At 49.3% G+C, this 20,511-nt stretch overlaps 11 protein-coding genes across 11 annotated transcripts; 8 read left to right on the forward strand and 3 right to left on the reverse strand.

The window, feature by feature from the left end:
• Positions 1–185: 185 nt before the first annotated feature.
• On the forward strand, positions 186–1,844 carry N7446_001507 (uncharacterized protein; the record flags this gene model as incomplete). The annotated part of the gene is made up of 1 exon (XM_058510256.1): positions 186–1,844. One exon carries the CDS (start codon positions 186–188, stop codon positions 1,842–1,844), a length of 1,659 nt encoding a protein of 552 aa, XP_058375792.1.
• Positions 1,845–2,181: 337 nt separating this feature from the next.
• On the forward strand, positions 2,182–2,730 carry N7446_001508 (uncharacterized protein; the record flags this gene model as incomplete). The annotated part of the gene is made up of 1 exon (XM_058510257.1): positions 2,182–2,730. The coding sequence occupies one exon, from the start codon at positions 2,182–2,184 to the stop codon at positions 2,728–2,730; it is 549 nt and encodes a 182-aa protein (XP_058375793.1).
• Positions 2,731–3,583: 853 nt separating this feature from the next.
• N7446_001509 (uncharacterized protein) lies at positions 3,584–5,552 on the reverse strand (the record flags this gene model as incomplete). Its single annotated transcript, XM_058510258.1, has 3 exons — positions 3,584–4,716; positions 4,845–5,238; positions 5,301–5,552. 3 exons carry the CDS (start codon positions 5,550–5,552, stop codon positions 3,584–3,586), a joined length of 1,779 nt encoding a protein of 592 aa, XP_058375794.1.
• A 599-nt stretch (positions 5,553–6,151) lies between these two features.
• On the forward strand, positions 6,152–7,749 carry N7446_001510 (phosphatidylserine decarboxylase 1; the record flags this gene model as incomplete). Its single annotated transcript, XM_058510259.1, has 2 exons — positions 6,152–7,130; positions 7,151–7,749. 2 exons carry the CDS (start codon positions 6,152–6,154, stop codon positions 7,747–7,749), a joined length of 1,578 nt encoding a protein of 525 aa, XP_058375795.1.
• Positions 7,750–8,268: 519 nt separating this feature from the next.
• On the forward strand, positions 8,269–10,213 carry N7446_001511 (Auxin Efflux Carrier superfamily; the record flags this gene model as incomplete). Its single annotated transcript, XM_058510260.1, has 4 exons — positions 8,269–8,530; positions 8,604–8,770; positions 8,824–10,055; positions 10,141–10,213. 4 exons carry the CDS (start codon positions 8,269–8,271, stop codon positions 10,211–10,213), a joined length of 1,734 nt encoding a protein of 577 aa, XP_058375796.1.
• A 1,254-nt stretch (positions 10,214–11,467) lies between these two features.
• Positions 11,468–13,793, reverse strand: N7446_001512 (uncharacterized protein; the record flags this gene model as incomplete). Its single annotated transcript, XM_058510261.1, has 7 exons — positions 11,468–11,908; positions 11,987–12,395; positions 12,447–12,650; positions 12,725–12,879; positions 12,944–13,275; positions 13,326–13,442; positions 13,502–13,793. The coding sequence occupies 7 exons, from the start codon at positions 13,791–13,793 to the stop codon at positions 11,468–11,470; spliced, it is 1,950 nt and encodes a 649-aa protein (XP_058375797.1).
• A 736-nt stretch (positions 13,794–14,529) lies between these two features.
• N7446_001513 (nonhemolytic phospholipases C family protein) lies at positions 14,530–16,629 on the forward strand (the record flags this gene model as incomplete). Its single annotated transcript, XM_058510262.1, has 5 exons — positions 14,530–14,658; positions 14,713–14,795; positions 14,843–15,107; positions 15,159–15,282; positions 15,347–16,629. The coding sequence occupies 5 exons, from the start codon at positions 14,530–14,532 to the stop codon at positions 16,627–16,629; spliced, it is 1,884 nt and encodes a 627-aa protein (XP_058375798.1).
• Positions 16,630–16,966: 337 nt separating this feature from the next.
• On the reverse strand, positions 16,967–17,607 carry N7446_001514 (uncharacterized protein; the record flags this gene model as incomplete). The annotated part of the gene is made up of 3 exons (XM_058510263.1): positions 16,967–17,017; positions 17,129–17,475; positions 17,538–17,607. The coding sequence occupies 3 exons, from the start codon at positions 17,605–17,607 to the stop codon at positions 16,967–16,969; spliced, it is 468 nt and encodes a 155-aa protein (XP_058375799.1).
• A 1,407-nt stretch (positions 17,608–19,014) lies between these two features.
• On the forward strand, positions 19,015–19,360 carry N7446_001515 (uncharacterized protein; the record flags this gene model as incomplete). The annotated part of the gene is made up of 2 exons (XM_058510264.1): positions 19,015–19,160; positions 19,228–19,360. Coding segments are annotated over 2 exons (279 nt in total), but the record flags the coding sequence as incomplete, so codon positions are not given.
• Positions 19,361–19,649: 289 nt separating this feature from the next.
• N7446_001516 (uncharacterized protein) lies at positions 19,650–19,913 on the forward strand (the record flags this gene model as incomplete). Its single annotated transcript, XM_058510265.1, has 2 exons — positions 19,650–19,839; positions 19,888–19,913. 2 exons carry the CDS (start codon positions 19,650–19,652, stop codon positions 19,911–19,913), a joined length of 216 nt encoding a protein of 71 aa, XP_058375801.1.
• Positions 19,914–20,048: 135 nt separating this feature from the next.
• N7446_001517 (uncharacterized protein) lies at positions 20,049–20,324 on the forward strand (the record flags this gene model as incomplete). The annotated part of the gene is given in 2 exon segments (XM_058510266.1): positions 20,049–20,214; positions 20,230–20,324. 2 exon segments carry the CDS (start codon positions 20,049–20,051, stop codon positions 20,322–20,324), a joined length of 261 nt encoding a protein of 86 aa, XP_058375802.1.
• Positions 20,325–20,511: the final 187 nt, after the last annotated feature.

Consider the following 20,511-nt stretch of genomic DNA (forward strand, 5'->3'; position numbering starts at 1 on the left):
TAAAATGGAGAATGAAGGGGAGTCATGAAGTAAAAGCCAACGGCATACAATAAGCAGAGTGTGCAGGTGCAGTAGTTCAGCCTCTAAAATTAGCCCTAACCCATCCCACTCTTAGTGCTGACTGTTGATCCCCGCCAAGTCCGATTTCCTGACACTTCTCCTCTTCATCTATCTTTGTTTGCAAAATGGACTTTTATGGCACGGCAGTAACTGCCATCACTCAAGTGTACCAGGTCACTGTCTTCATCCAGGGCGTCATCTCCGACGTCAAGGCATTCGACGATGACCGGGCCGAGATCCGGCTCAAGCTGAATATCCAGCTATCGACTCTTCTCTTTTTCAAACGTACATTTTTTCATCCGGAACATGGGTTGATGATCCCAGGGAAGGTGGATACTTTCATCGCCGAAACGGTTGAAGGGCTACTAGTGCAGATGAGAAAGACGCTGGCTGAGTATGAGATTATGGCTGCCAAGTACGGTCTTGTGGACGAGGAGTACACCATTGAACCGGAAAGGCCTAAAGTGCAAGAGACGCTGCTCGAGCGGGCAAAGACCAAAGCCAAATCGCTAAAGCTCAAGGGGTACGACTGGTCGCTCTTCGACAAGAAGAAGCTGAATCGCATTCTGGAAGCATATACCAAGTGGTCAGAGGACCTGCGCAACCTCATGCTGCACATGTCGCAAGAAACCTTGGCTATTCTGGTCGAAGGCGATCATAAAGGACTGAAAAGTAGCGGCCTGGAACCGGTGATGAAGAGACGTATGCTGGCGGAGACCAAAGCGCCAGCAAACTATCGCAGTTTGACCGGAACTGTCACTGAAGAAGGAAAGTCAACAGGAGGATTCAAACTAGGGAAATGGTCTCTTTCAGAATCGGAAGAGACGCAAGTAATTGTCGAGTACCACGAATACGAGAGGATGCTCAAACAAGACAATCTGGAGCCAGATGAGATTGAAGAGCTGAAGAAACCTATCCGAAATCTTGCCTGGTTGCTCCAAAACACGACTTTCTCCAGCAAATCATCCGAGTTCCTTGACCAGCCAAAGATTTATGCGCTGGAGTGTCTGGGCTTCATTGATCAACCCGTCGAAGAGCGAACTGTTTTCCTTTACAAACTTCCATCCGAACCAACAGCCCCAGCGTCACTAACGACACTCCATGACTTTATCAATGCAGTCGACAGCACAAACGACCGCCCACTGAAGAAGCCTTCCCTAAACGACCGGTTCAGCATGGCACACAGTCTCGCCCTAACGATCTTAAATGTCCACGCCTCAGCCTGGGTCCACAAGAACATCTGGAGCAGAGGCATCCTCCTATTCCTAGAGACCCCCACTGGAGTCAGTACCTCGGGGCTTTACGAGCATCGTCTTTCTGCACCAACCACCGGAAAGAAGATCGTCTCATACCTCAGCGACTGGGGCTATGCGCGCTCCGTCCAACAAGGAACAGACATGCGCCCCGACTTTGAGGTCGAGCCTAATCTCTACCGCCATCCAAGGCGACAGGGCCGTCCTACACAGCAGTTTAGTCATCTGCATGATATCTATGCTTTGGGTGTAGTACTGCTTGAGATTGGGTTGTGGGTTACGCTGTCACGGTTGATGGTGACCAAGATTCGAGATGCGGTGTCTAATGGGCGACTGCCTAGGCCGACGAAGGTTGTTGAGGATCTGATGATGCTAGCGACACAGGGACTACCGAAGGAGATGGGGATTGGATATACGCGGGCTGTTCTTGCTTGTTTGAAGTGTGACTTTAGAGGGACTGAAGGGCCGGCTTTGGCGATGGACTTTCAGGAGAAGGTGGTTGATGTCTTAAGGAGTGGTATAGAGTTGTGAATGAGCTATAGGTCAACGCTTGTTATATTCTACTTTTATACATAAGTCGCCTAACATAACGACGATGTAAAAGGTTGGTTTCCTGTTTATATAATATTTCTTGTTAACCAATCATGTCTTTGTCAGGGGAATAACCAAAGACGATAATCGCCTCGATGGTTGGCTATGTAGGTGGCATAAGCGACGTGTTGGCACCCCTTCCCCTGTCTAAGAGGTGCGTCTCGCTTACTCTTTGAACCTACGACATCAAAAAGGCTCCCGCAGCTGAGTTATTCGATCTATCATAAACCAATAATACTTCTCACAAGAATACTTAAATACTCGTATCCCCAAAACAATGTCGGCCCCCACTCTCACAGAAGCAAAGGAACGTGCAACAGCTATCAGAAAACAACAATCCGACCTACTAACAAGTCTCCCACTCTACGCACTATACATAGGCCTGTGGATCCGATCGGATCCCCCACGCCCAAATGATTTCCACTGGGGCTTCTACCTACACACGAGTACAACAAGCGGCATAAAATACCACGTCTCCAGTCTGACCGGAGGATGGATACCCGAACACGGTCCCAACTCGGTCCTCAAGTCTAATTTCTTCTGCGTGCTTATTCAAATCGCCTCCGTTCCAGACACAAGCCTTGCTCAGCTTGATCAGATTATGCGATTGCATGACGGGGATGTCAATGGTATACCGGGAGTTACGTGTCGTGTATGGTTGGTGATGATCCTGGAGAAACTTGTTCAGAATGGTATTGTTCGATGTGGGAGTCTGCAAGCGTTGGAGGATGAGTGTATGGATTTTGGGAATGATCATAGTGCAAGCGCTGCTGTGAATGCTCAGCCGCGGCCTGTTGTTAAATCTGGACTTTGTCTTTGGAACTGATTACGGTGTCTTGTTCCGGGTAAAGATTGAATTTAACATGCGCAGTCAAACTGTCTCGTTGATTTTTCTATTTGGTGTCTATTCTTGGACACCTCTTCGGACATAGTAGGAAAGCATGTATGTGCATTTCGAGGATATCTTGAGACATTGAAAGAAGAACAAGAGTAGCTCGCATTCTTATAACAAGCTCATCAAGTATCAGTCCACGAGCTCGGATAAAGGATTGAAGTACCTCTTAGCTAGCCATCCAACTGTGCGCCTGGTGTCAGGATGACCTGGAGCTTCCACCTGGCCCAGTCATTATCGGCTTGGCTTAAGTCGGGTTCATGGCCAGTCTTGTTGCGGATACAATAGGAGACACCCAGCACCTGATGGCGAGGGCTGCCTTTCTTCCTTTGTCTTCCGTCAGGCGGAACATCTCCTCAACGAGGGTTTCGCTCCCCTGGGAGAGGAGAGGATTTTATAGGCCTGGAACTAGGGCAACATTAAGGTAGGGAGACAGAAAAGGGAGAATAGAATAAGAAAATACAGCAAGGGAATGGAATAGGAAACAGAGGAAGGAATTGGAAGCTTTTCGCTTCAGTAAGTCAACTCTTATAACTACCCACGCATATAGACCTTTACCTTTACCTACGACTAGTGCCAGGTCGTTTACCATCACATTATACATCGCTCTACAACAACCTAGCAATATAGTTTGTATACGACACTACAGATAGAGTGGAAGTAGATAAGAATATGTGGTTTTACTTCAACACAAGCGTCAAACATGGCCCGTACTCAAGGACAGAAAAGTACGCTATCGCTAATACACAAACAAAAAATGCTAATATGGACAGCCAACCCTACAGAATTAATTCTGGGCGGGAGTTGGCTCAGGCTGCGACGCAGGAGCCTCCTGTTGAGCAGCGGAGTTGGCAGAGCCCTCGGCCTCCGTAGTTTGAGCTTGCTGCTCCTGGGCCTGTGCCTGCTCCTGCTCCTGACGCCGAAGCTCGGCGCCACGCTCGGCCGCATAGTGTGCCTCGACCTCCCGCTCACCAAGACCGGGGACTACACTAGCCAAAAGGAGAAGAATAGACCGCTCTATGCGGCGTAGCTGCTCCCGCATACTGAATGCCTGAAAACGGGGGTCGTTGGCAGTTGCGGCAGGGTCTGCAGGTCCACCAACACGGGCCAAAGCCTCGAGATGACGCTGTGCAGGGGTGATAACTGCTCGCAGGATTTGCTGAGGGATCTCGGTTTCTGACAGGAGAGTGACCAACAAAGAAACGGCGACCATGATGTAGCGTCTCCAGGTGCCAGGCTCACTAGTTAAGTAGCAGACGAACCAAAGACGTACGAATAGCCAGATGCGACTCATGTGGCGGGCCAAGCCGGCTTGTTCGATATTGTTACCGCGTCTCTGTTGGTTCGGCATTCCCTGGCGGAACACGTTCTCGACTATTGCTGCGTTCTGAGGAGGTTGCGGAGGGACGGGTGCATCAGATGCTGCTGCAGGTGGCGAGTAAATTGTTCCGTCTAACTGTGCGCCTGGCAGATAAATTGTTCCGTCCAACTGTGCACCTGGGGCCAGGATGACCTGGGGGCTTCCACCTGGCCCAGTCATGATAAAGATGCTATGGTTTTCGGAAACCGACGAATTGACTATGCAGCGACCTTGAGCATTGGTTTCAAGATTGGCTGAGGCATGGCTATGGCTGCTCGTTGATGTTCTCTCCCGAAGTTGCATGCTTTCCAGTTGGCATACACGAGTATAAGCGTCCATGACACGTGCAATCAATGCTCCAACCTCTGGCAGCGGACGCCGTCTGTTGAATTGGGCATCTTGGATTCCTAGAAGTTCCGTCCGAACGTTGACGATATGCCGCATCGAGGAGGCTAGGAGACCACGCTCCAGCTGCCGTTCGATCTCTTCGGTTTGGCTTCGCAGGTTAGCAAGACGGAGGTTGGTGTCGTCATCCGTTGCCGCGGGCTGTGGCTGGAATCCTTGGAACCCCCACCAGTGTTAGTGTTGTGGAGTGAGCCAAAAGGATTTCCGTTGGTGCGTGCAGGTCCGAAACCCGTGATGCCCGGTCCGAATGGACTTGGATTAGCTGGGATGGGACCGAACAAACCTGAACCGGTTGGGCGATTGGGTCCGAACCCACCTGGGTGAGCTGCGTTGGGTCCGAATACACTCGAGCCAGCTGGTGCATGGCCGAATCCACTTGGCTGAGCTGTGTTGGGTCCGAATGGACTCAAGCCAGCCGGTGCATTGGATCCGAATCCACTTGAATGAGCTGCGTTGGGTCCGAATAAGCTTGAGCCAGCTGTACGGTTGGGCCCAAATGGACTCGGATTCGCTGCAGAATTGCCGAATAAACCCGGGGTACCCGTAGCAAATGGTCTTGCCTGAAGTGGACGTAGGCGATCAGAGACAGCTTGTGACGATGGCTGGGAGGCACCAGAAGCTAGCGCGTGAGTTGGTTCGGGTGGTGGCAGCACGAGATGCAGGGCGTGAGTAGAGTCCTGCAAGACGGTTTGGTCAATGAGGAGAACAATTAAAAGCATCAGAATATCAGCAGACTTACATTTGTAGACGGCAGAAAGCCTCCAAGAGTGACGTTGTCGTCAAGGAGTGCCTTGCCTTGGTAGATGAGTCGTTGAGTTGATGGATGAGGGTTTCCGGGGAAGGTCTCGGAAATGCGGGCCCGAAGCTGGCCTACAGTTGTGGTCAAAGGCAGATTCTCCATCGTGTATCGCCCAGGAGGAGGCAGAATCTGACAGAGGATGTTGAGGGTTGTGGTTGCGCCCTCGCCGGAGGAAGAAGGTGCGTCCGCCATTGTAGGTGGTAGGCAGTGGGCTCAACGTCGGACTTTCTGGAGCTGTGAATGCAGGTATGTGCAACCCAGTGATGGGAAAGGAAGGTGCGGCAAAAGAAGCTATGAAAGATATCTCTTGGAGCTGGTGTGGGGAATGATATGTGTTATCGGAGCTGCGGTTGTATGAAGCCGCGATTGCGCCAATGGAGGGGTGAGGGGTGGAAGGAAATCCTGCTAGAGGAGAGTCTCCGGTTATTGACGTGAGAGGAACCCTCGACACAAAGGGGATCTGAGGGTGTCGAATCTCCAAGCGCAAGGAGTAGAGAAAGTTGGACTTGATCTTGATATCTGGCATCAAAGTATCGATAAGCGATAAGCTCAATAGGAATGGCTGGGGACGTGGGAAAAGGAGGTGGGAGATACGAAGGAGAGAAAGACAACAAAAGATGCAACGAAATACCACAACGCCAATTGAGCAGAAAGAGCAACTACAGCAACGAAGTCGACAAACATCATATTCCACGTGCCCATGTGCCATTCTGCCCGGGCGGTGTATCGGCGACGCTTCTTTTCCCCCCGGGAAAAAACGCTCAGAAGGTTGATCTTCGCCTGTATGAAACATGGCCAAGCGCCTCCTTTATTCTTTACCGTCTTCTGGCATAGGGGCCATGGAGGTATTCTCGTTCCGGGCTACAGCCCGCCACAAAGCCAGTCTTAGGCATTTTTCATCCACATCATGGAGATATCAAAAGGACAATAACCCCGAAAACAACAGAGGTGGATTTGGTTCCCGACTACGATTCGCCCTACGAAACACCAAGGTCGAATGGTATCCAATACCGGTCGGACTCGGTATTGGCCTGCTTGGATTGCTGCATTTCTACAAGTCACAGCGCGCGGAGCGCGATCGCGTGGCCCGTGATGCCGCTGGAGATGAATGGGACGAAAGCAAAAAACCACCACGTCGGCCGAGGATTGTGCCGTCCGGTCCATGGCATGTCCAGATCATGTCCACACTGCCCCTGAAGGCCATGTCGCGGCTCTGGGGTCAGTTCAACGAAATCGAACTCCCCTATTACTTCCGCGTTCCTGGATTCAAATTATACTCCTGGGCCTTTGGCGTCAACCTTGAAGAAGTTGCCGAGCCCGACCTGCACACCTACCCCAACTTGGCTGCCTTTTTCTACCGCAAATTGAAGCCTGGCGTTCGACCTCTAGACCCTGACCCACGAGCACTTCTGGCACCGTCCGATGGTCGCATTTTGCAATTTGGAATGATTGAGCGGGGTGAAGTCGAACAAGTGAAGGGAATGACCTATAGTCTGGATGCTCTCCTGGGTTCGGCCACACCTGCGCACGCCGACCACACGAAGCGACTCATGGACAAGGACACCGAGGAAACACAAAAGGATTCGGAGAATATGGCTGCGCATGAGGAGTTTGCTCGCATGAACGGCATCTCCTACACGCTTCCGAGCTTGTTGTCTGGCGAATCAGAAGCCCCTAAGCGACGTGCCTCCATGGACGCCTCTACAACATCCAAGGCGACATCAGAAATCCAAGTGCAAGAGGAACTGGCCCGCGGTGACGGAACCCCTGGTATGCGCCGCAAACCGCAGCCAACCACGCCTTGTTCTACGTTGTGATCTACCTGGCCCCGGGAGACTACCACCGCTTCCATTCCCCAGCTCCATGGGTGGTCGAAAGCCGTCGCCACTTCGCCGGCGAGTTATACTCCGTTTCGCCATACCTGCAAAAGCACCTTCCCGGTCTGTTCACCCTCAATGAGCGCGTTGCCCTCCTTGGCCGGTGGCGATGGGGATTCTTTAGTTACACACCGGTCGGAGCCACCAACGTGGGCTCCATCAAAATCAACTTTGATTCGGAGCTGCGCACTAACAGCCTGTTGACCGACACCGCGGCGGACTTAGCAGCAGCCTTGGCATTGAAGCGAGGTGAGCAGTATCCCGGTTTTGTTGAAGCGACCTACCGCCATGCCAGCCGGACTCTTGGCGGACATCCGCTGCAGCGCGGCGAAGAAATGGGCGGATTCCAGCTAGGCAGCTCGATCGTTCTTGTGTTTGAGGCTCCTCTGGGTACTCGCAAGTCAGTGGATGCCGGCTGGCCGGATGATACTCCGACTGATGGATGGAAGTGGAATATCGAGAAGGGACAGCGCATCAAAGTAGGCGAGAAGTTGGGCTTTGTTGATGCGTGAATGTTGCACAGCCCTGCACTCTTTTTAGAGGCCTGCTGAGACCATTGTATTATACCCTTGCTGGACAGCACGGTCAAAACTAGCTTAATTTATAAATTCTACCAGTACTCTGTACAAACTTGTAACTATACAACTTTTTGTTAATTATTGGCTGCAGACCCGTTATCAAAGCACTGACCACCCTTGGCATTTTGCCGCTCGCGTCACTTATCTCTTGCACTCTTGAAACAATCCTTGACTGTGATGTATATTTAGTATGTGTGTTTCAAGACACTGTAGCACAAAAGCTAGATGTTGTAGTATATACCACTTGCCGTGTATTGCGCCATTCATATGTCAGACCGTCGGAATAACAATGCCCGATCACAGCCACTGTGGAGAGGGAGCTCTATCCAAGGAACTATCAACGTGGGCGAGATTGCCAAGATCCCTGCCAGGAATGTCGTCAACCTTTCTTCTTTCTTCCTTTCTACAACTCCCCGTCCTCTCACTCAAGGACAATTGTGATACTTCCAACTCATGGCCATCTTTAACTTACCGCGGTCATTCCAGAATGTCAATGCCATTCAAGCCCCGATGGGCACCAGCGGCTTCTTCCCGGAAGGCGCCCATTCCAGCCACCCCTCGTTCTTTCATTTAGTGCTGCTCGTCTTTGAGGCCGTGCTGGAAGTTGTCTGTGTCAGTCTGCCTGGCTATATCGCCGCCCGCCACGGCATGTTTGATGCCGATGCCCAGAAGCTCGTGGCGAACCTTAACGTGACTCTGTTCACTCCTTGTCTTAGTATGGAAGCCGCTCCTGAAGCTCTCCCCGAAAAGGAGATAGGTTTTGTGATCGGCAAAGCTGACAGTTACAGTTTTCACAAAATTGGGCTCACAATTGACCGCCGAGAAGCTGACGGACCTGGCTATCATCCCTGTCATCTTCGTCGTCCAGACCTTCGTGTCATACTTCTGTTCCTGGGTCGTTACAAAATGTTGTGGCTTCAAGAAACGCCAGTCCAATTTTGTGGCTGCCATGGCGGTATGTGATTTGTGACATCATACGAGACGCGTTACTGATAAGGATCCCAATAGGTCTTCGGCAATTCGAACTCCCTCCCCATCTCCCTCGTGGTATCGCTCTCAGCAACTTTGAAAGGCCTCCACTGGGACCGGATTCCAAATGACAACGATGACGAAGTCGCCGCGCGTGGAATCCTCTATCTCCTTATCTTCCAACAACTGGGCCAACTCGTGCGCTGGAGCTGGGGATACCACATTCTCCTGGCCCCCAAGGACCGATACCTGGAGGAAACAGAGCGCGAAGTGACAGATAACTCAGTCATTGAACAGGGCCAGGCGCGCTACACCGACAACCCCGCCCAAACAGACCCAGACGAACCGCTCGTCCGGACGCAGAGCTCAGACGATCTACACCATGTGCAACACGCCCACACCCCACGCGACTTCCAATCCGGAGACCAAACGCCCGTGTCAACACGTGCATATTCCTACTCCAAACTCTCCTCCACCCACTCCGACGGCCCAGACTCGGATGATTCCCCATCCGTAATCGGACCACCACCAACCGGCCCCTTCCTTCCGCGCCAAAGCTCCCGGGGCGACATCCTGCAATTCCCCGACGTAGAAATCACAGCCCGGGAAGCTCAAGAGGCAGAGCAAACCCGTGTCCAGCGCTGGAAGTCATCTCTGCGCAAATCCCGAGATCGCCATGGGCGTTGGTGGGAGAAGAAGACAAACGCGCTCCAAGCACGCCTCCCACCCAAACTCCAAAAAGGTCTCTCATCAACCAGCCGCGGCGCCCGCCGCTTCGTCAATGGCTTATGGGATTTCATGAACCCGCCTCTCTGGGCAATGCTAGTCTCAATAATTGTCGCCTCGGTACCCGCCCTGCAACGACTTTTCTTCGACGACGGCACCTTTGTCCGTAACTCGGTAACCCGTGCAATCGATCAGAATGGACAGGTCGCCGTGCCACTTATATTGGTCGTGCTGGGCGCGAACTTGGCGCGGAACACTCTGCCCGATGAGGCGCTTGAGGATATGGAACATCCTCGCGAAGAGCGCAAGTTGATTATCGCTTCGTTGGTGGCGCGCATGCTGATGCCGACTATTATCATGGCACCGCTTTTGGCGCTTACGGCTAAGTTTGTGCCGATTAGTATCCTCGACGATCCGATCTTCGTTATCGTCTGCTTCTTGCTTACTGGCGCGCCGTCGGCGTTGCAATTGGCGCAAATCTGCCAGATTAATAACGTTTATGTTGGGGCTATGTCGAAGCTTCTCTTCCAGAGCTATGTTGTCTGGTAAGTTCAGTTCAGTTCCAGTGCAGGGGCTTTCTTCCCTGCTCATTCTTCATGACATGACTGCTAACCTACTTCCTCTCTATAGGATCCTCCCATCCACCCTCGTCCTCGTCATGTGCGCTTTGGAAGTTGTCGAGTGGGCTACTGCATCTACGTAAATTCCTCGTTCTCTCTTTTTCTCTCTCTTTGTATCCTATCCTGAAGGGCGAAGCTGGTCTTCCTTTCTGGTTTCCTCGGGGCTTGATATATGACAGCCGTCTCACTGCACATTTTTGTAATACCTCTCGTTTTCTCTCATTTGGCTCGCTACTGGCGTTATGAGTCGTTCGCTCTGCACAGAATATGCGAACGTGTGTACTTGAACCTAGGTATTTTTCTTTATTATTAGTATGTCACGAACAGATCCACCCTTTTCTCTGTTTACCTTGGCTTAGGTAAATCCTCTGCACTCGCGTCATTAGAGAATATATGGATGCTATCTAGGAACTCGTTACTGAGATCTATGAGCGCCCTCAAATCCAGGCTTTTCCCAAAAAGAAGCAAAATAATTGTATCGGCCTATATATTAAGCCTCGTGACGGTATAGCAGAGTATTTGTTATCTTGATAAACCCTATAACAGCAATATAGCTGTTGTACATCTAAAGGAGACTCGGATCGATGCACTTCACTGGCCTTTACAAGTGCACGTGAAAGGTTTGTTTGATGACAGGGGAGAAATCATTTATCGAATTTCGAGGAAACAAAGAGCTCATGATTCGGTGCCTTGCTCTTTCTACGCTTTTCTCTATCTGTGAAGATAACTAGACCCTCCGAAATTCCAAGTGCTCCCGTAGAACTTTGGATCTTTTGGGAGCCTTGCTTCATCGCCATGCAATATACGGCATATATTAGCAAAAACGAAGTCAAAATCGTGGCATTGAAGGTATGTTGTCTATTAAGGTGCTCTGTGAAGGCGCCTGAGTGATTGAATTGGGTCCGTTCCTGATGACAGGGCCTGTAGTATACCAGATTCAGAGAACTGTCTATCAAATAGAGAGGAAATCCAGACTCACGAACGAACCAAGATCTTGTTACGATGAGTGTACAGCGATCTCGGCCCGGCAATGTTCTAAACGGCGGCTTATAGACGTTGATGTAGTTGCTGTAGGTCGCGTGAGGCTTCCATGAATCTATGGCATCTTCGCTAAAAGTGCTTTTGGTTGTGTTAGAGGTTGTTCCTGAATCATATCTTTTATTGGTCTTATTGACTGCCTGAATTCTTATAGCCTATACTGAAAAAGAGTTTCATTTGGGCTGATCGTTACCTTGTAATATTGCTATTAAACGGTTGGTAGCAATCCCAGAAACTAACCTAGCAACCTAGCTACCTAGAGTGGCCCTTATTTAGTAGGGAGCAGTGGGTAGCCCCTGTTACCCCAACACTGGGGAATCAGAACAGACCACCCCATCACCATCACCACCACCAGCTCCCAACTCCCTTCCATTTCCAACATCAATCAACATAGCCATCCCGGTAACAGAATGCCAAAGAACATGACAATGTAAAAGCCAAACCCCAACATTTTCGGCCCGGAATCGGAGCACGGCATACCCGCGACTCGGGATGTTGACCGTGTCACGTAGTGCAGCCCGGGAGAGGACGTACGGGCTGGAAATGTTTGGGGTTGAGCCTGTGTTGTTTTCGTCTTCTGTGGCTTGGTCTGGGTGGCCACGGGATAAGGATGCAGATGAAGGTGAATCCCTTTCCAGGTCTGAACCTGCGTGTGGTGGTGATTTATCTGTGAAGGGGTTGTAGGAGCCCCAGCCGGAGCTTGCTTGATATGTTGCTAGGATATAGAAGTGGTGGCCATGCTTCAGTATTGTTTGTTAGATTGTGCTGGTGTGTTTATTTTGTCGGATGGGAGAGCAAGGAGAATATTCTTTTCATACCAGGTGGAATGGATGGGATCCTTCGTCTAGGTTGTTGATTACTAGGTCGATCCATACTGAGTCCGGTCCTGTAGTAATTGTCAATTGGTTCTTATCCCATTTTGTACGAGGTAAAGTGGTCAGCGGTGCTGGTGGATGCTGTTGTGGTTTCCAGGTTGTTTGGTTGATATAGCCGAATGGTTTGTTGGAGTAGCGGGCCATCTTTTGGATCTTAGTGTAGATGACGTGTGTTTGTTCTGCTGTTGGTGGAAGTGAGTTTAGAATCGAGGGTGCGGATGGTACTTCTTGGATGTTGACATGGTTGATAACCACCGGTGGCTGGGAGCTGGTATTGAAAGTGGAAGTTGGATGATGATTAATTGGGAATGTTTGATCAGGGGTCAATGCTGGACTGGTGTACTTGAAGCAGCTGATTAGTTGTTAGCAGAAACTTCATGGTGTTTGTGCTAAATGTACATACTCTTGATCTAATTGAACCGTCATATATGACTGCTTGTTGGTGCTCTGCGACGACGGCGGAAGGATAAAATCCATGCGCTGTCCGGGATACAGGATTCCAACAGAATTGGCATTTCGCTGACGCAGACGCTGTACATCAATACTATCCACCTGCATAAGATCCAGTACGTGATGGCTGAAGGAGAGAGTGAACCCAGCAAGTGCGCTAGAAATGGTTAACCGATTCTTTCCTTTTTTTTTTTTTTTTTTTTTTTTTTTTTTGAAAATAGAAGTACATACCCAGTATTTACAACACGTATTCTATATGTCATATCAGGAACGAGGTCCATGATTGACCAGTTCATACCCTTAGTGCAATCCAGCGGCAGGGCAGGAACAGCCATGCTGCAGTCGAAGCGTCCCACTCCATTGATGAGTAGAGAATCAGGGATGGGCTAGTAGGCTTGATCATTAGTGACTCAATGACACATTACGCTTGATATAACTACCAGGCCATACCTCGTTCCCAAAGTTCCCAGGGTCCATGTACCACTCAAGAACGTCACTTGCAGGCCGATGATACCAGTCGCCGATGAGAAGCAGAAGCTCTTTTTCATAAGTGTATGGCTGATCATTATACTCTTTCTGAGCCATCAAGCCTCGAACAGTCGATTTTGAAGCTGGCGCATGAACAATTAGTCCACCATAAATGCCATCAGCTCGCGAGACCCCCGAATGAGCATGATACCAAAAAGTACCACTTTGATCGGATGGAATAGTCAAATTGTATACAAATCGACTCCCGGGAGAAATGGGGCATTGGGAAACTCCGGCAGCCCCGTCCATAGAATCTGAGAGGGTCAGCTCTAAAACTTCAAGTTCCGATACTGCAAGTACATACTGGCAACATGAAGGCCATGCCAGTGAAGCGTAACCGACTCATCTAGCAGCTCATTCTCAACAGTGATGATCAAGGTATCACCAGAGCGGGCCTCAACCGTCGGGCCAGGAAACAGGTCTAATTCAATATCCTCCGGTCAGCCCACAAACACAACTTCACCCCAACTGCGCACTCACCATTGATCAGATAGACCCGCTTCAGTACACCATCCGGTCTGCGATGGTCTACTGTAATATGCCAGTCCAGATACTGTGTCACCGGCGCTCGGTACACATGATCCTCCGGGTGGAGTTCGATTCTTGGGCGCGTTGCGATTTCCTGGTCTTTTTGGAGGTGTTGGTGCTTTCCAATCAGGATCAAAGGCATAGATGAGAACTGAGTTGATTGGAGTAGGTATGCAAGCCCGATTAGGAAACATGCGACCAATGACCAGGTCACGATCGGCCATGGCCGGGCTTGATTAGGCATCTGTTGAGTTCGAGGTTGCTCAGGGTGAGTGCGGACAGTCCACCGACTGCTCTAGTGCCCTACCTCTGGCTTTCAAATACAGTAGAAGCAACTAGAGCGCCACGGGTGTTGCAGATAGAACACAGAGTACCGATAACTCCGGGAAGTGATCTCATGCCTCATGCCGCCCTTGCTGGGAAGGGGAATGCACATCTGAATCAAGACTGCGACCTTGCAGAAAGACATGCAACCCACGTGCACTGAAGCAATCAATCAGAATACCCTCAATTATGGCGGTCATCCATGAAAAAAAGAGACTATGCCCGAAGTAAACAGTCGCTGTTCTTGCCGCAAGTATACTTCGCTTTAGCGTTGCCACACCCGTGGGTGAATTCTTCACGTGGAGCCCCAACCAGATCACATTGGCCGATCACCAGGTACATCCCGCTATAACGTCAAATGTTTACGATTTCGGTGTTTCTTCTATAGTTCTACGCACGAGCCCTGATACATCGCTTATGCACGCTATGATCGACACTCCAGGAATGCCAGCCCATCCCTGCGCTCTGATCGCAGACTTTCGATCGTGCTTCCTTTTCGAGCTATAGTACCATGGAGCTCATGCAACCTTTCATCTGGAGAGCAGAGAGCTCCGAGGTCTGGTATAGCGGGGCCTCACTTCTTGTGGGGGCATAGGTACATATAGTAGTCGGTTTCTCCTTCCTTCTTACGACACATCACTTCTTCAATATCCATTATGACTTCCAAGTTACTTGGAGGTATAACTCTAGCAGTGCTGCTAGGAAGCAGCACTGTGACGGCTGGATCGTTGAAAGACATTGAGCACGTAGTCCTCTTCATGCAGGAAAACCGTTCGTGGGACAGTGTAAGTTCCCCTGTCATACTGAACAGTTCCATCTTGCTCACTCCATATCTCCAGTACTTCGGTACCATGGCTGGAGTCCGTGGCTTCAATGATCCAAATATTCAGGTCAACCCAGATGGGAACTCAGTTTGGCACCAGTAAGTCCGGATACAATATCAACCAGAATGCTTCTAACAGTCGCCAGAGTTGTCGATCCCAGCCAGTCCAATGATACCAAGACCTTGCTTCCTTGGTATCTGGGTCATAAGGGCGGTGACTGGAGTGACGCCATTCAGTGCATGGTAGCTGGTAGCAATGGGTACCAGGAGAATCAGGGTTCTCTGAACAACGGCTCCAACAACCACTGGGTGACCAAGAATACACCCTGGAGCTGGGGACATCTCAAACGTCAGGATATTCCAGTTCAGTTTGCCATTGCTGAAGGTTGGACTTCGGGAGACATGTACCAGGTACGAGATCAGATCAGGAATGACTTGAGTTGCTGAGGCTGATAAGGCCAGGAGAGTCAAATCACTGCCACAAACCCTAATCGGGTTACCCTCGTTAGCGGCTCTATCAATGTGCCTGGTAGTCCTCAGACCAAGGACCAGGGTGGTGTGTACATTGACAACAATGAGGTACCAGGTACGTATCACCTGCTTCTCTATTTTGATAGCTCTGAAGTATTGCCATCTGACTCAACTTCCAGGTTGTGACGATCATGGTATCAACTGCTATCCGCTCAAGTGGAAGACCGTATATGAATTCTACGAAGAAGCAGGTGTTTCTTGGCAGCTATTCCAAGATACAAACAACTTTGACGACAATCCTTTGGCTTGGTTCCAGCAGTTCCAAAATGCCTCAAAGAACAGCCCTCTCAACCAGAAAGGCATGTCATTTGTGAGCCTCGACGCATTCTATCAGCGAGCTGCCAATGGAACATTGCCTGAGGTCAGTTTCATTGTTGGCCCTGCCGAGTTGTCAGAGCACCCGCCCTACATGCCGAAAGATGGAGCTTGGCTGCAGAAGAAGGTCGTTGATGCGGTTACCAATAGCCCCAAGTACAACTCCACCCTCCTGATGGTCAGCTATGACGAAACTGGTGGCTTCGGTGACCATGTCACTCCATTCCATTCCCCTGCGAACACACCAGGAGAATGGATGAAAGATCCTTTGGGTCTGTTCTCCGATATTTTCTCAGGGCCTGGGTTCCGGGTTCCTTTCTATATGATCTCTCCATGGACACGAGGAAACCGTGTGTTTACTGAGCGAGCAGACCACAACTCCCAGATCTTGTTCGTTGAGGAATGGCTAACAGCCCGAGGCTACAAAAACATCCAAACTGACCAGATGGTGTCTTGGCGACGTGAACATATGTCCAATCTGGTCAACGCCCTCGACTTCGAGAACCCGGATTACTCCCTTCCCAAGCTGCCCGATGCACAGACGCCAGACACCAATTCCAAGGGAGGCTACACCGGTACCTCGAACTGCCAATCCCGTCACTCCCAAACCCGACCTCCAGTCCCATACGGCGAGCAGGACAATGCAACCGATACCAACGGCCTCTGGTTCGAAGAAGGATACAAAGAGGTAGTCGGTTACCTAACAGAAGGTCGCTATCTAGTCTTCGAGAAAGATGGAGAAGCCCTCACAAACCCAGGTAACGGCAAATCCCTCATCACCAGCCCAGCAACCTCCCAGCACAATGCCAAGTCACAGCGGTGGGTCATCCATTACACCCAAGACCAGGAGAGCCAGGTCTTTACCATGTCCAGCGCTCTGGATGGCAGATGGCTTGGAGCGAATAATGCCATGTTGCCTAAGAACGAAAGCGCAAATGCCGTCAAGGTGCGATTCTCATTCAATGGAAATGGTCGCGGCCATTCCATTCAACACCTTGATCAGGGACATTATGTCGATATCAACACTCAGGGGCGTAAGAGTGGGGCTGGTGGCTATAAGGTCTTTAGTGTTTCATATCGTGATTAAACTGGGGTTTGGTCTGATGTCATTACGGCAAATTGCATGGCCATTTTGTCTGAGACTGGATGGCCAAGGAATCGATTTTAAGTTCTTGTCTATTACTATAGTGGTTGATCCTCCGAGAGGCTGGAAGCTAAAATGAAAATACAGTGGAATTTTTTGAATATTTTGACAGCTGGTCACAGTACAGTACACCGCCGACTATAAGTTGATTAGATTGCGTTAGATTCAACTGTCCGGTTGATGCAGTAATGCCAAGCATGCTATTTCTATATAATATGCTAAGAATAGTAAGGGTCACATATTATTTTAAATCAAACTCAACCTCAAATAGCGGATGCACCTAAGCCTTGGTAATAGTAAACGGTCCAGCAGCGTTGAACAAAGTGGGCATCTGCAGTATGTAATTAGCATCAATCAACCAAAAGAGAAGCAAATCCAGCCCCAAATAATACGGTACAACCACAACAAGGGGAACCAAGCAGAAAAAACAAAGAAAGCTTACCTGAGGAGCAGTAGACAAACTAGTCCCAAGTCTCAAATACCAAACAGAGCCATCCTTAACCTGAGGCAAATTCTTAGGGATAGTAACATGCACAGCACCCGCCTTCTCCTTAATACCAGTAGCGATCTTAATCGACTGATCGAAGTTCACAGCGTTCGGCACGCGGACTGGATTGTTGTACAGCCAGACACTGTAGTCGTCGCCGGGGTATTGGTTCAACGGATCCGGGCAGCGCCCAGTGGGCTTGCGATCGAAGCGGACGTGGACGGTTTGGCCTGGAGAGACGGTTGAGTTATCGGGGATGCCTTGGTAGACGTTAACGCAGGAGTAGTCGCGCTTGCCCCACGCTAGAAGTCAGATTTAGTTGGTTAGTTGGTTGGGATTGGTATGGTGGTTGGGATGTTCATACGCTGGTTCTTGTCGAAGAGGGCGGTGCTGGTTGCCACGAGGGAAGCGAGGATGGGGATGGTGAACTTCATTTTGGACTTTGAGGTGAGGGTAATAAATAGTAGTTATTGGAAAGTAGAGAACTATTTGTTTGTATTTGGAGGAATTGGAAGCACAATCAGGGTCTCTTTTATAAGGAGCCGGAATCATACGGCTGCCACTGACGAAACAGGCCCTAAATTTAGCTGCGGCTACTAAACCCCAGTCTGCAAGATTTAAGTGACGATGTTTCACTCAGCCTCTCCACATCGACTCAGATTAAATTTTGTCTGCTTGGCGTGAGAGAGCGGTCGGTGAGGTGTGACTGATCCGGGCTTGGCTATGCAGATCTCTGGGGTGGCCAATGTCGCAGTTCTCGTATACTTGCTCACGAGATCTATACTCAGCTGCACTGCGAGCTGAGCGGTGTAGAGCAAATTATCTGTTTATGTTGTCTATTTAAAATTAAAATGATACTTGTTGTTGAATACTCGACTATCATGTTTGATCGACAATGTTGTTGTTTATATAAGTTAGTTTAGCTCTTTATCGATAGTTGCCGCCACAAACCGCGAATGACCTATACTAGCTTAGTAGCTTAGTAGCTTGGTAGATTATAGAATACTTGAAGTGTCCTTGATTTAAGAGGTCGCTTTGTTTTAGAAGACAAAGCGACCTCTGTGTACATATTTCCAGAAAAGAAACCAAGAACAGCTGACCGAAGTGAGAAGCCACCTCGGAGTCGCCGCAACTTTTTGTACGTAAGTTTTTATCTCGCCTGTCCTTTCAAGTAGGGATAATTTTGGAAACATTGTTGTTCGCCTGTTCAATATGTATATTGTGTAAAATTGACTTCTATTCGATTAGGACGTCCTCTAAAAGCCAGATATATATGGCTGCCGAAGACTGATTTTCTCCACTATGAAATAGGAATTTGAAGTTGTTGCCAAAGGCCTACCGCTTTAGATAGCTGTAGTCGTTGCAATAATTGAGCCGTGATGCCTCGCTAAGTATTAAGTACCGTTGAACCCATGCAGAGATGCTCTTGTTGTATACGAATTCTTAGCATTTAGGGATCTACAACAAAATCTAGAAGAAATAAAATAACTATAAGGGATAGTGTTTATGATACAAAGAATCCAATGTCTTTATGCGCTCATAAATGTGTTGATATCCGAGCTGAGTCGCACAGGGCAAAGAACGCGCTTCCCCGCCAACCCCTACTTGAGATAACAACATAAACTGCCCACAAACAATGGACCTGACAGCCACCCAAGATGAGATTGAACGTAAACCAGCTCTGTTGCTTGAGTCATCGAATACTGCGAAACGTGAAGCCTCGCAGAATCCCAATATCGCAAACATGGCCGAGCCCCTTTCTCCAAACACTCCCAACATCAACGACCATCCACGTCTCAAATAGGCAATTTTCTTCTTGCGAAACAGACGTTTACATCTAGAAGAAGCTACCCGAATATTTTGATTATGAGCATTTCTTTCGTTACACTACTGGACGGTGGCTTTGGGATGAGCAGAAACAGCTACGGGAGAGGTATAGTGCCTTCAATGTCCCCGAGCTACAAGCCGTCTGTGCCAAGGCTGTGGGGTCAGTTTTTTTTTTTTTTTTTTTTTTTTTTTTTTTTTTTTTTGCTTTAATGGAAAAACTGGCAGAGGCAACTCGAACAATGTGTCTCGTCTACTCATGATGACGGCAAGACAGCTCTGGCACCGATCGCGAACCCGAACGCTGGGCCTGCATTCTATACAACTGCCTCCGAGGTTGCCACAATAAATCTGTGCTCTTAAATAAACAGGGACTGGCAGAAATTACAGGTGCAAACTGTGCTTGGGATTCCTGTTCCCTGAGTACTGCAATGGAATGCCAATTCTGATAATCCTGTGGGCTCAGAGAATATTGTCATGGAAGAAGCCACAAGGGCACAGCTTGCAATGGTTAGGGATGACATGTAGCCTGACCAGAAAGTCAAGACTGTGAATGAGATTGTTGCTGTCGAGACAAAAATGCTGTCTATCTCGTTCTCACGATATGTTCGGGTCTACGAGAACCAATGCTCAACAGGAAATGCTATCTAACATGGCCATTAGCTACGGTTGTATCTACTTTGCGAGTGATGCAGTGAGTGATGCAGTATCGGCACAGATCACTAGCGACATGTCAGCTGGATTGAGAAAGCAAGTTAAGGTGAAATTCACTATAAATCCCGTAGTCGACATCCAGTTTTGGAAAGAGGAGCCTGCCCACATGGATAGCTCCCAAGGACCTTGTGCGCTTTACATTATCATATAAAACAATACATGCTAATCCCCTCCAGGGTCAAACCCAAAAGTCTACGCGTGAAGTATTGCCCGCCGCGAAATCGAGTGGCTCAACCGATATGCCACTCCATAGCTATTCAAATCTCCTATACGGTTTGATGAAGTCCAAGAAACGCAAACCAGCCGAGAAGCGTACATCGATCTCTTAGAAAGATATATGAAGCTGGCACCATATCTTGTGGCTCTTTCCAAGCCCTTGACTAACTCTACATTATGGTATACGGACCTCCGTTTCCCGAATATCTTTGTGAAAGGCGACCGGATTACATCACTTATAGATTGTCAAGGGATATGGTCTGGGCCATTCTTTCTCAATATCTCCAGTCATTGACTACCAGAAATGGTGCTCGAACGCCCAGAAAAATTTGACGAGCTTGATTCTGAGCGGCAGGATGAGATCAAAAACCAGATTTCCAGATCATTATTGCTATAGCTACACTTGATAAGGACGGGGTGAAATGCATCCGACACTTAGCGATGTACTCTGTCTGGAGTACGGAAAACTACAACATTGGCTTCTGCTACACTCTGGGAACACTTGGAATAACGAGATCATGCCCTTCCGGGAGTGTCTTATGAAAGCGGAAAAGTACTTAATCCAAGAATGTCCCCTCCAAACT

Source organism: Penicillium canescens (genome assembly GCF_028828765.1).
Source record: "Penicillium canescens strain IBT 15451 chromosome Unknown utg000002l_segment0_segment0, whole genome shotgun sequence".
Lineage (NCBI taxonomy): Eukaryota > Fungi > Ascomycota > Eurotiomycetes > Eurotiales > Aspergillaceae > Penicillium > Penicillium canescens.